Below are 13,569 nucleotides of genomic sequence, written 5' to 3'. Positions count from 1 at the left end.
GAATGTATTTTAAAATGTTTAGATAACAGATTAAATGAACTAGTGCTAAACTTGACACTTCCTCAGATGATAATCTAAAGAAGAAGCTCTAAAGATTTAATTTTAATTTAATTTTGATGATAATTTTGGACGTAAGAATGTATAAAGGCAAGTTTTAACGATCATCGGTCTGCAGTGGCGTGCACCAGGGTATGCATAAAGCGGGAGAATGGCGTAAAATGGAAAATTCTCCTCCCATACGAGTTTTACAAAATAGTTTGGGTAGGCAGTGCTTTTGTGCACGTGTGAAGTGCGCGCCACTGTCAGCCTGTTAGATCGGTCAAACTCATCTGTTTCAAGAGGTTAATAACACGAATGCGGCGGATTTGCATCACATTCGCGTTACGAGTCACAGTAAATAGCTGACTCAGTAATTAGACGCGACTTGGAGCAGTCATTACCCGCACGCATGCACTTTTATCAATTTCCCAACCATAAATAATAATTATCGTATAGAGCAGGGCTGGCGAACGTTTATGGATCAACGAGCCATTTTTTGAATAAAGAATACTGGATGTATTTCCGTGCTGAGCAGTCATGAGTCAGGCTGACTCTTTGCTCAAAAAGAGAACTTTTTATGAGTTCAGATGAGTTCATACTATATGGCGTGGTGTGTCGGGTTCGATCCCCAAGGCTCCGGCAAGGGTAGTAACAGTGGCGTGCATAGAGGGTATGCACAGGGTATGCAGGTAATATAAAATGAAGAAAATCTACAGTACGAGTTATAAAAAACTTAAGGATAGACATTGTGAGGGTTATAAAAATCCTTCATTTTATATAATCCGCATACCCTGTGCATACCCTCTATGCACGCCACTGTGGACAGGGCATGCAGATTACTTATAAATAATAAATAAATAAATAAATATACTATGACAATACACACATTGCCATCTAGCCCCAAAGTAAGCGTAGCTTGTGTTATGGGTACTAAGATGACTGATGAATATTTTTTTGTATAATATACATAAATACTTATAATATACATATAAACACCCAGACACTGAAAAACATTCATGCTCATCACCGAACATTTTCCAGTAGTGGGAATCGAACCCACGGCCTTGGACTTAGAAAGCAGGGTCGCTGCCCGCTGCGCCAATCGGCCGTCAAAATACTTAAGGGTAGGCTTTTCATAACTCGGAGATTTTCTTCATTTTATATCATCTGCATACCCTGTGCATACCCTCTATGCACGCCACTGGGTAATAACAATTTATTATTTCGGATTTTTTTCTGATCTGGTCTGGAGGCAGGCACTTAGGCTAGTTACAACCCTACCGACAAAGACGTGCAGTTAAGCGATTTAGCGTTCCGGTACGATGTCGTCGGGTATAGTTTATAGCTGTATACTCCTAGGTTAGCCAGCTACCATCATATATTGCATCATCTCTTAACATCAGGAGAGATTGTTCTCAGGGGCTAACTTATAGTAAAATAAAATAAAAAACTTCTATAGCTACTAGTATTATAAAGAGGAAGGTTTTTTTGTCTATTTGTCTTTGATATTATTTAAAACTACTGAGCCGAATTTGATAATTCTTTCACCATCAGAAAGCTTATTTATCCAGAAGTAACGGGGAATATATTTAATTTTACTTATAATAAGATTTTAACCCGAAAAAAAATTGATTAAAATGTAATTGTCAATCGTCATTAAATATTAATCCTTACAGAAAAGAAGTAGCTTATTAAAAAGGCAATGGTATTAACATAAACCTGGCCCTTTACATCATATTATTTGGCCACCTAGTTTAGGAGATATTATCTGTGAAACCACAGAGAATCTTTTTTTTTTACAGTTATAATTGACGGACCAAACAGATGGCCGCCTGGTGGCCAGTAAAACCGTTGAATAATTGTTAAGTCCAGGTCCATTATTCACTGTAAAGTCATCATCTCCTGAGGATGCTCCGGTTCCAAACCGAAACATGCGTAGAGCGTCTATTGCCGAAGATCTGTTTGGTCTGGAGTATAAGGATTGAAGAAATTATAAATTACACCATACAGATTCTCCTGCTTTTCGCGGAGTATACTAAATTAAGCTTAACTTTCATAAAATTAATTGCTTGCTTCTGCTAAAAGGTGATTATTTAAAATCTTTCTCGAGGTCACTTTCTCACAATTAGAATGGAACTATATAGGTCAGTAGGTCTCTATGTCCGAAATAACATAAAATCATCATGGGCATATTCATGGGCACCTAGCTTTAGTAGCTTGAATAATCCATACTTGTATAATTAGTGCTTAATCGTGAATGATTATGTAGGTTCATGGTACTTATTCAGGCAATAAACGCGTGGAGTTTCTATATTACTTGATTAATCACTTAAGCCCGTCAGTTTCTTTGTATGGCGACTTTGTAAGCGTTTTAAACAAACAAATTTATATATAGCGCGTAGCGTCGCTTACTATGGGCCTCATAAGAAGTCTCAGAATCACTCAGCGGGCGATGGAAAGAGCAATGTTGGGAGTATCTCTACGTGATCAAATCAGAAATGAGGAGATCCGTAGAAGAACCAGAGTTACCGACATAGCTTAGCAAGTTGCTAAGCTGAAGTGGAAATGGGCGGGGCACATCGCTCGGAGAACCGATGGACGTTGGGGTTCCAAGGTGTTGGAATGGCGACCCCGCACAGGTAAACGCCGTGTTGGTCGGCCCCCAACAAGGTGGACAGACGACATCAAACGAGTCGCTGGGAGCTGCTGGAAACAAGCGGCCCAGGACCGTGGATTTTGGAACTCTCTTCAAAAGACCTATGTCCAGCAGTGGACTTCAGTCGGTTGAAGTGATGATATAGCGTAAATCAAAAGGAAAAAAAATAACTTTTATATGATCACTTTGATGCCCGTCAGTCTGTTAGATATCCAATTCAATTCAAAATTCATTTATTTCAAGTAGGCCTGATTAATAAGCACTGTTAAAAACGCCAAGTGAGTCTGTTTGTAGTGACTCTACCACCAGTTCGGAAGGCAGATTCCACTGAGAAGGACCGGCAAGAAACTCAGCAGATTGCTCTTTTCCAACATAATTTTAAAGTTTATCTTCTACATATATAGTTGTAATTTATCCTTACTATATTTTCCTTCGCACTTGCTGTAAACAAGTTTTTTTTTAATTTGTCACTATACCCATACGTTTCACCGCGACATCGTACCGGAACGGTAAATCGCTTAGCGGCACGTCTTTGTCGGTAAGGTGGTAACTAGCCATGGCCGCAGCCCCCACCAGACCAGACCAGAGAAAATTCGGAAATTATAAATTCTCAAATTTCCCCTGCCGGCAATTGAACCCAGCTTACAACCATAGCACTCACCGTTGCATCAGGGCGGTCATCGAAAGTTATATTTAAATAAATAAAATAAATAATAAATAAGGCGTCTACTTCAACTTACTTTTTTAAGTCGGTATAAAGTAAGAATAAATGAAACTTAAACCTGTATTTCTCTGGGAAAACTTCGAAGCGTTCAAACATGTAAATAGATGCGTTCTTTAAAGGCTTTCATCTTGAAGAGGAACAATGGGCATCGTTTACCAGCCCACATGGCATTTAAACCTCTAATACCTGCGTGATAAGGTGTAAAAGTTTGCAGCAAGGTGGATGTATGTCCATATATTGAGTGCTATCTCTTCAAGTTGTTTGTCTATGTCGGAGGCCGTAGAGAAGACAAACAGCCAGCGATGTCGTGTCCCCATTGCAATGCGTTGTCTTCGGCGCAATTAGCATACTCTATGAAGTTATAGTGGTAAAGCCGGTGATATAACGAGCAAAAATAACTTTTTATCCTCAGCCAAATAAGGCCCCAATGCTGAACACAGACCTCCTCTCATGCAGGATTCGCTCTATTTAGTAACTTTTCTGACAGTTGCTAAACCGGTGACCATCCGTTATCCCCAACCAAAATATGTGGTGAGTTGACAACTGTCGTTATCAAAGTATGTATTTATTAAGACCCCGAGTTGGCAGATTGTCAGAAAAGTTCTGACAGTCTGCCAACCAAAAATCAGGCAGCTGTTCCAATGTGACCTTGTGGACACTTGGAGCGGGAATTACCGGAACTGAAGGATCAAAGAGTTCTCCAAGGCACGGGGGTAAAAAGTAGGGGGGTGAACAGTTATCATATCAAGCCACTACCAGCCCACTACAGGGCACGGGTCTCCTCCTACAGTGAGAAGGGTTTTTAAACCGCAGTTCCCCACTGGCCAGGAGTGGGTAAGTGGTCCTTGAGAACATTATGGCATGCAGGTTTCCTCACGATGTTCACGGTTACAGCAAGTGATATCTTAATTAGTTAAAACGCATATAACTTAGAATAGTTCAAGGTGCGTGAAATTCGCACTCGGCCCCCTGAGAGTGAAGCCGAGGTCGATCACTGGGCTATCTCAGCTTCTGGACTGAACATTAACAGATAACTATTTAGTAAAAACCTTACGAAAAATCGTAAGCCCCAAGGCCACAGATAGAAATAAAAATTCAAATTCAAAATTTCTTTATTCATGCAGGCCTATCACAGGCACTTATGAAGCGTTCATACGTATATGTTTACATAATAATTATGTAACTAACCTAACCTTACAATTATTGTAAGGGGATGATGATAACTTCGTTCGCCAACTTAAACCTAAAGCTACGGTAGTTCCAAACGCGCCCTGGTCTAAGAAGAGCCCACAACAAACTTAGCTAGGTAAATTTTTTTTGTTATCACCATCTCACAGTTTATTTATATTAAGCTATGAAGCTAGAGCAATGCTGCCGGATTAAAAATGTATCAGTTAAAAAAAAGATAACTGTGTAATGCTATCGTTCATCATCAATAGCCTATAAAATCCACAGCTGGTCTCCACGTTACAAAATGACGGTCGATTGGCGCAGTGGGCAGCGAACCTGCTTTCTGAGTCCAAGACCGTGGGTTCGATTCCCACAACTGGAAAATGTTAGTGTGATGAACATGAATGTTTTTCAGTGTCTGGGTGTTTATATGTATATTATAAGTATTTATGTATATTATTCCATAAAAATATTCATCAGTCATATTAGTACCCATAACACAAGCTACGCTTACTTTGGGGCTAGATGGCGATGTGTGTATAGTCGTAGTATATTTATTTATTTATCTGAGTTGGTGATCAGTAGATGATAGTTGCGGAACAGAGGATTCTTCTGCCCGTAGTTCGTTATATTTTCTTAGTTACCTCGTGCTATCATACGGGAAGAGAATGGGTGACAAATGTACTGTACTGTTTCTAATCTGCAGTCACCACAATACACAAGTTCAACTTCAAATAACCATAATTATTATAAAGAGAAAATTATTTTGATTTCATGTTCAGACTCGTTAGATAACTGCAAAAGGGCGAAACGTTAAGATTGTTATGAGATAAACACACAACGTAAATGGTTGCTAGAATTACGGTTCGTATAGGTTTTATTATGCTATAAAATATTACCGTTTGGTTATTAAATAATTCTGTTACCGGTATATTTAGTGCCAGGTAACCGTCGACCTTTAGAGAAAATTAATAGGTTTGAAAACGAATTCTTTTAAAAGACTGTGTGTACTATTAATTTTTTAAAGTTTATTGTTTACTACACTGATTCACGATCAGTAGTTATACGTTGTCTGTTGAGATCCAAAGGGCTATATCAAATCTTAATTAAACTATAATGGAATCGACATACATAATTATTTGTTATTCAAATAAAAAACTTATTGCATAGAGCCCGAATTGAAAAAAAAGAAACATAATAAAGCTAAAGAGTTTTGATTGCTACGCAGTTAATTTTTTTTCATCAATAAACCAAGAAGCTTGACCCTTTTTAATATTGTACAAGCAACATAACAAAGGGAGGAAAACCAAACTGTGGATAGACAGTTAAGTTGTTGTAGAGTATCGTGATATTTTGTTTTAAATACGCTTAAACACTTGGACATTTGGACGTATTATGTGTGGCCTATTTGCCTACGAATAGGATTGCAGTTGAAATTTAAATTTGTGGGAAATAACGAACACAAGAACCGGTTAAAAATTATTTTGTTATCCGTGATAGCTATGATACGGATAAAATTTTGCTCATTTATTTTACGTATTCCAATTTTACGTGTCCCTCGGCGCAAACAATAAACAAATCTGTAGTTACATACAGATATAACTGAATAAAAACTAATTTATTGGTGCCGCCTGTATTGGTAATATATTAAACCATTTCTATTAAAAAAAAATATACTTGCGCTCAGTGTGCCCCAATGTTTAGAGTATGGCCCGCGGCATTCTAGCCATAAAGCGGGTGAGTTTGTCAAAACATCGACTGAGCATAACTCCGTAATTGAAACTCGCATGCATATGCAAGGTACGACTCATGCCGACAGACAAAGCCGCTGGAACCAGTGAAAATAACGAACACAAGAACCGGTTAAAAATTATTTTGTTATCCGTGATAGCTATGATACGGATAAAATTTTGCTCATTTATTTTACGTATTCCAATTTTACGTGTCCCTCGGCGCAAACAATAAACAAATCTGTAGTTACATACAGATATAACTGAATAAAATCTAATTTATTGGTGCCGCCTGTATTGGTAATATATTAAACCATTTCTATTAAAAAAAAATATACTTGCGCTCAGTGTGCCCCAATGTTTAGAGCATGGCCCGCGGCATTCTAGCCATAAAGCGGGTGAGTTTGTCAAAACATCGACTGAGCATAACTCCGTAATTGAAACTCGCATGCATATGCAAGGTACGACTCATGCCGACAGACAAAGCCGCTGGAACCAGTGAATTGATTCATTTGTGTGGGCTGACTGAGTAATCATTTATTTACTAGCACATCCCGTAGTTTTGACTGCATCTTATTTTAGAGCGTACGGTGTGTATTACCATTCATACAAGTTCCTTTAACACGACCGAAGCGTTATCAAACTTCTGAAAAGATTTTATAAGTATATAATCTTCAAACTTTATTTTTCTAAAATAGGTAATAATAAAAAAAAAACTACTACTCGATTGTACTAATATTACCGTATTGCGAATATGCCTAATTACTTAATCGCGATTCTGACGAATCTAGAATTTATTCAATACCGAGTAAATGTATAGAATATATTCATCTTCTTTTCCTTACTATAAATACAACCTTTTCGAGCGTAAAAATGTAAGCGAGCAAACATTAATGTATTTATATTTATAATTTTATATATGCAGATAAACAGGTTTAATTTTATTTTTTTTAATATTTTTTACTAGCATCCCGCAGTTTCGACTGCACGTTATTTTCGCATGTACTTATTGTAGTTTACTTTTCTACTAAATAGATGTCTACTTAGCGATAAGGCCGCCTTTTTATTCTATTTCTACAATCTTTATATAGTACCTAATGATTGACGGAACAATCAGATTGGCCAGGGGCACCTGATGATAAGTTGAAAAAAATCCTATAAACATAGCAACATTTCGCAGGGCATGCAAAGAACAAGCCGCCCTGTGTCCATCAACCTAGGCGTAGGTGTTGAGCCTCAAGTGAGTGCAATGACACCGGCAACCACGCTCTTCAGACTGAAACACAGCATTGCAACAACGCTGCTTGGCGACAGAAATAAGCATGGCGGCACTTCAAAATTCAAAATTCGAATATTTTAAGTAGGCTAAGTTTATCAAGTGCTTTCCCGGACGAGCTCGGCCAGAAAAACTTCTACTTCTTCTTCTCTCTTTCTTTATCAATTCTACTTGAATTTTTTAAACTTGTAGCGGTGTGCACACCGTTTCGCTATAGTATAATAAATGCAAAAGTGTTTCAGTTTTTTATTTATTCGTCTGTTAGTTTTTTTTGTTACCGTGCTCAACCACTGGATCTTTACGTAATTTGGGGATAATCTGCATCCCTAGAGGCTGTTGCTGCTGTATAAAAAAAAATGTATGGATTTAAAGGGAAAGAGCCAAAACATATTTATTTGCGCTGAAGATGTTCCAAACGCAAACACACATTGAAAACTGTTGGGAACACGAATATTAAAATAAAACTTTTACTACAACCTTAAGTACGAACAAGCAAATAATTAACTTCCATAAACAGGTACAATGCTAATTTTAAACGCCAACTATTCCTTGGTTATGTGGGTAGAAATAGAATAATTACTTAAGTCGAGTAAATTAAGTGTAAAAACTTAATTGCCTGTCTCACTTTTCTCAGATTGTTGCAAAAAACGAGTTATTTCTCCGACTATCTCATATTTGTAGTCATAACAATTACGCATTTAAATCAAGGCATTCGAGATAGCTTGTAGCAAACTTTGCATTCAAATGTCGTTTAGTTAGGCAAAGAGGTGGAAATGCAAGACGAGTTTGCGTTCTGGTTTTATTGATAACATGTTTGAGTCTGGGTAGTAAACATTAGAGAATACGCGGAAGATGGAACGAATCAGGAACTGATATAGATATACAAGAAAGAAAAAGGTTTTATTTATACATTGCGCCACACAATAATTTAAACGAAACCAATACTTTATGTGTGGAATAATCTAGAAAAAATAATCAGCTCGGCATTATGCTGCATTCGCCATGCAGTGGGAGCATGATTTTCAGCAGGCACCTTGTGACAGGTGACACTAGCAGTAGCGTCCATACAGGGTATGCACTAAGCTGGAAGATGACATATAATGAAAAAAAAACTCCAGTGCGAGTTATAAAAACTTAAGAATAGGCATTGAAGGAGTTATCAAAATTCTACCTTTAAGTTTTTATAGCTCTTACTAAAGATATTTTTCATTTTAGATCATCTGCATACCCTGTGCATTCCCTCTATGCACGCCACTGGACACGTAGAGAAATACGTAGCCATTTGACGACCACATTCAATGTTAAGAAAAAAAAACATATATACAATTAAGCTAAAATAGAACTAAAAGACATCAATAAAACTAAGACTACTTAAAAAATCCACGAGTATTACAAGTACAAAAACTAATACCATAAAACAAAGACTAAAATATAAATAAATAACGAAGGTAAATATAAATGCCTTTTCTTGGCCCTCCCCATAACAAGTCATTTCATCCCAACAGGTAGTATTTTAAACTCTGAAAACCCTTGGCTACGCGATAAAAATCCTTTCTTATACAATATCTTTAACTGTTAATTAAATACTTTTGAGTTTTAAGAATATCTGTGCACGACCAATAAATGAGGTAGGATCTCTAAATCAGCAACTTTACTGAAAAGTAACTAGCATAACATTGATCTTTTGAGACATTGATTCTACATGATGGCAGTAGTATCAAACTCATATTCCTAATCGATTGGAGATTGTTGGAGAGTGTTAACTACATATATATATATATATATATATATATATATATATCTTACAACTACTTAGTACTTGTAATAAAAATTAAACTGAAAACTTTTACCTCAATCGATGCAGCTCAATTCTTTACTTAGATACCCTTTCTATCTTTCCAGATCGGCAACACTGCTGCTCGCTGTAGCAGCAATATGCGCCGCACCAGCATCCTCACCCAACGACAACCAAACCTTAGACAGGAAGGACCCCACCACTCACGAGCTTCTCAGCTCACTCGGTCTCAAGAAGCTTAGGATACCCGCTGCTCATCACCGAAAGCGCTTAGCCGAACAGGGCAGAAGGCACGCTACCGGCGATTCAAGAATGTACGTGATAAAACTACCCCCGAATATGAACTACTACAGCCATCCAGAACCAGCCCCAGCTGCAGCTAGAACTCTTCCACTCCAAATGAAGAGCAACGGGAAACCAGCCCGAGTGTACCACTGGAACCTACCAGTGATACAGAAGCTAGCGAAGAACCGGCCTCAAGCGAGATTCGATGACGACGTGGTAAATGTAGAGAGTACACCCACATGGCCGAAACATCCGAACGCGATCGACGCTTTGGCGTACTACGTGCCATCAAAGAAGTCCTCATTCAGGAAATACTTCTCTGGTAACGGGAAACCTAAATCCTTTTACGTAATCGAAAAGGATAAGAGCTCCGCCGAATACCATAGGTTACTCCCGTAATTCGATCGTTGTGATAATGTTTTTTTTTAAGAATGTTTTTTAAAATTATTGCATGAGAATTGCCGGTAAAATCACCCTCTTGCATTTACAATGAATAAGATCTCATTTACCTGCCCCATACCCAATTTCAAGTAAATAGAGCTATCTGAAACATTTAAACGTAATGCAGTTACAACTTTGAAAACAATTTTATACTACTCTATTCTTCTATAAACAATGCCTATAGCTAGGTACATATCATAAATCAAAACATCGAAATCGTTAGATAAAAATTATTGTAAGTTTTTATGCGCATCTTTGCTAGACCATGATTGCGTTATTTACGGTTTAAAAAAAAGTGAGATGGTAAACCATCTAAGGCTTTACTAAAGACACTTCTTGGTAGACTAAACACGCCTTTGCGAACAAAGTTAAGAACTCTCGGGCATGCACGTTTCCTTAAAATGTTTCCTTCACCGTTGTAGCAAGTGATATCTAATTGCGTTTAACTTGCATAACTCTGAAAGTTTAATTTGAGTGCCGACGCGACGATCAAACCCTGTCCCCCGGATAAGAACGCTGAAGCATCGGCCACAGACTATAACCGCTTCAACTAGGGTCATAAACTTTACATTCAACTTGGGCCATAAACTTTACATTACACAACGTAATGATGACGAAGATATTTTTCAATGTGTTTTCAAAGTACTTGTAAAGTTTTCAAAGATGCGCTGATGTTATATTGTCATCAAATTAAACTTTTGATTTCAAATATTTACGCAGTTGTCAAATTTAAACGTTTGGATCCACAAAAATGACAGATTTACGCGAACGTGAATTTGAAACATTAGTTGACAGAAAGCCTTATTAGCATAACAACGTTAGTTACGCGGCACTGAACTATCAACGCCTATACAAGTAATAACTGGAAAGTAATGGCAAATAAGTGCTCTTCACGGTGCACAAATTACGCGAATGAGAAAAGACAAAGGTTATTGTTATCTAACGCATTCCATGGGTAAATCTAATAATTAATTATTATTTATGAGAATAGAGAGAAAAAAAAATAGGTAAATAGCAGTAATTCCTTTATTACTATGTCGATACTCATTAGTGGCAATGACCACAATGTTATTAAACATACAATAGCTGTTATAAAGTCACAAAATTAATTTATTTCATTGTTTATCACTGAAGTTCATAATTTAGATGCAAACAGTCCTCCAAATTCTAACTTTCAACATTTATGGACGAACATTTTTTTGTATTTCATAGACAATTGCTGAAACCCCCTTTACTGAATGGGGTTTTAAACATTATAGTCTATTATTTTACATAAGAAATTTAATATGATAAAGCCATTTGACAATTCAATTTTCAAATTCGGCCAGCCAGCACTTAGCTCCTAACATACTCGTATGTCAAATTGGGGCGTCCTTTTTTCTATGAAATATATAAAGGTTGAATTCGCCGCAAGGCAGCTTAATTGTGCCCTAAACGAGCCCCTATTTTAACTATGATTTCTAGTGTTAATATGATACTATGCTTCTATTTCAAAAATAAGTAATAAATTACATTCTAAAAGTTATTCAATACTTTAAGTAGCAATGTAAGCTCATAATTACAATCTTAATAACAGGACAAAATATAATACTTCCAGCTATACTTAATTGTGAATAATTGTCCTTTATAATCATTATTATATTCAAGAGGCCGTGGGAAATTTTGGGAAGATGCTTGATAAAAATTTAATGTATGTTTACATGTAATTTTTTACGAGGAACTTTTTGCCTATAAGTTCAATAAGACAACTATATGAGTTAAAACAGTTTTATAGATTTTTAATAACTTAGTTCCGAACGTACTAAGCGAACGAACATGCTATTACTATTTATCTTCACAGTATTGCTTTTTATTCATGGTACAGCCTGTATAGCAGAGTTATCTTAAAAGCATTTATTGACATAAATCTTGAAAGGTCTTTATAAAAGTCTATTTTTATTACTACAGTATTTATTCACTCATTCTTCGTGCTAATTTCGAGGAATTTCACTCTATTATCTTGCCACTGTACCAGCATCTAAGACATACATGATTTCCATGAGTTTGATACTTACCATGAACCCGAAAAATTGTTGTCAATGTATAAATTCAGCTAGAATATATTAGACTGAACAACCATGTTACTAACGTGCAGATTTTAACAAGCACGTCCTTTAAAACTGCTACGGCCTCTCGGGCCATTATGGAGAAATCACTCCTGTAAATAAATGCTATGCTTAAGTAGGTTAAGTAATCGATAGGTGCTTAGATATTTTATTAAGACTGCGTCACGAATTTAAATTATTATGTAGAGATAAGGAAATGATGCCACAAATAAAATTATAATGTTCCATGCGCTTCCAAAATGGAGACAGAAAAATCTCTTTCTGATTTTAATACAATAGAAAACTTAAGTATCTACTATGTATTATTTTATTTTGTACTAGCGCTTATACCCTTTTAACGCTATTGTAAACTTACTAATACTAAAAATAAATAGTACTGACAATTGTAAGTGAAATTATTACGTGTAGCAAGTCTCTATTTTGGAAAATTGAGGCTCCGAACTGCATTTAATTAACTGGTCAAGTTAGTTTTTATAAATGACTTGTATTCGATTTTTAAATTTCAAGCTCAAAGTCTGGCAGAAGGCAACTGAAACAACGTATCGAAAGAGTCATGTAATCTTACTTCAATTTTATTAGTAGTATTCTGTATTTTGTAATTTGTCATGTAAATGTACCTTCTTGTACAACATTTTAATAATAAAATAAATGTACCTCCAAAACACACGAGTATCTTTTTTTAAATTTACATTCAAAAATCATCACTAAGACAAAACCTATATCTTGTAGAAATAAAAATGAGGTTTGCTTTTTTGTTTAAACGCGCTAAGCTCAGACACTAACGGTAGAATTTAAAAGGAGTCGTTGGATGGCGATACGACGGTATTTGTCGGGATATGTGTGGAATATAAGTGAAAGTTATATGAAAATATATACGAGTATATAAGGACTATATAGTACGCGAAAGAAATCACTGGGTACGGCTAGTTTATAAAATTAGATGTACCCTACGGTTTACTTGCCTTGCCTTGGCCTATAAAGATGTTACAAAGCTGATAAACAGTTTTTGAAATAGTTAGGTGGTTCATGGCAACAAAGCGTGTATAAAGAAACATACAAACGTACTAATAAACTCTTCAGGTGCTTAAGAGCATCTCTTTCTTAGCGGATACCAAAAACCCTAAAATGATGCATGCTACGTTCTAAATTATAATGTTTCTTCAAAATATGGGAATTGAATAGTCTTCATCCTCATTTTACAGTAGATAGATTTCCAAAATGTTGAGCAGTTTACCTAATCTCAGTAATGTCTACGGAAATGAGTTAATATTATAGCAAAATAAACTAAATAACCAAAAGGCTTGAGTTCTTGACAACATTTAAAAAACAACGATTAGCACTCAACCAT

The 13,569-nt window shown here is 36.3% G+C and overlaps 1 protein-coding gene across 1 annotated transcript in view; it reads left to right on the top strand.

Annotated features, from left to right (window-relative positions):
• Nucleotides 1-12,836, top strand: part of LOC120629527 — an 80,683-nt gene extending 67,847 nt beyond the window's left edge. Inside the window, exon 2 of the mRNA XM_039898478.1 lies at nucleotides 9,498-12,836. Within this exon, the coding sequence (XP_039754412.1) occupies nucleotides 9,498-10,074 (577 nt within the window). The 3' untranslated portion in view covers nucleotides 10,075-12,836. The remainder of the gene's footprint in view (nucleotides 1-9,497) is intronic.
• The last annotated feature ends 733 nt before the right edge of the window (nucleotides 12,837-13,569 follow it).

The sequence above is a fragment of the Pararge aegeria genome, chromosome 14 (assembly GCF_905163445.1).
Source record: "Pararge aegeria chromosome 14, ilParAegt1.1, whole genome shotgun sequence".
Lineage (NCBI taxonomy): Eukaryota > Metazoa > Arthropoda > Insecta > Lepidoptera > Nymphalidae > Pararge > Pararge aegeria.
The sequence above is the reverse complement of the archived record's forward strand: the minus strand, read 5'-3'. Positions and strand labels throughout refer to the sequence as shown.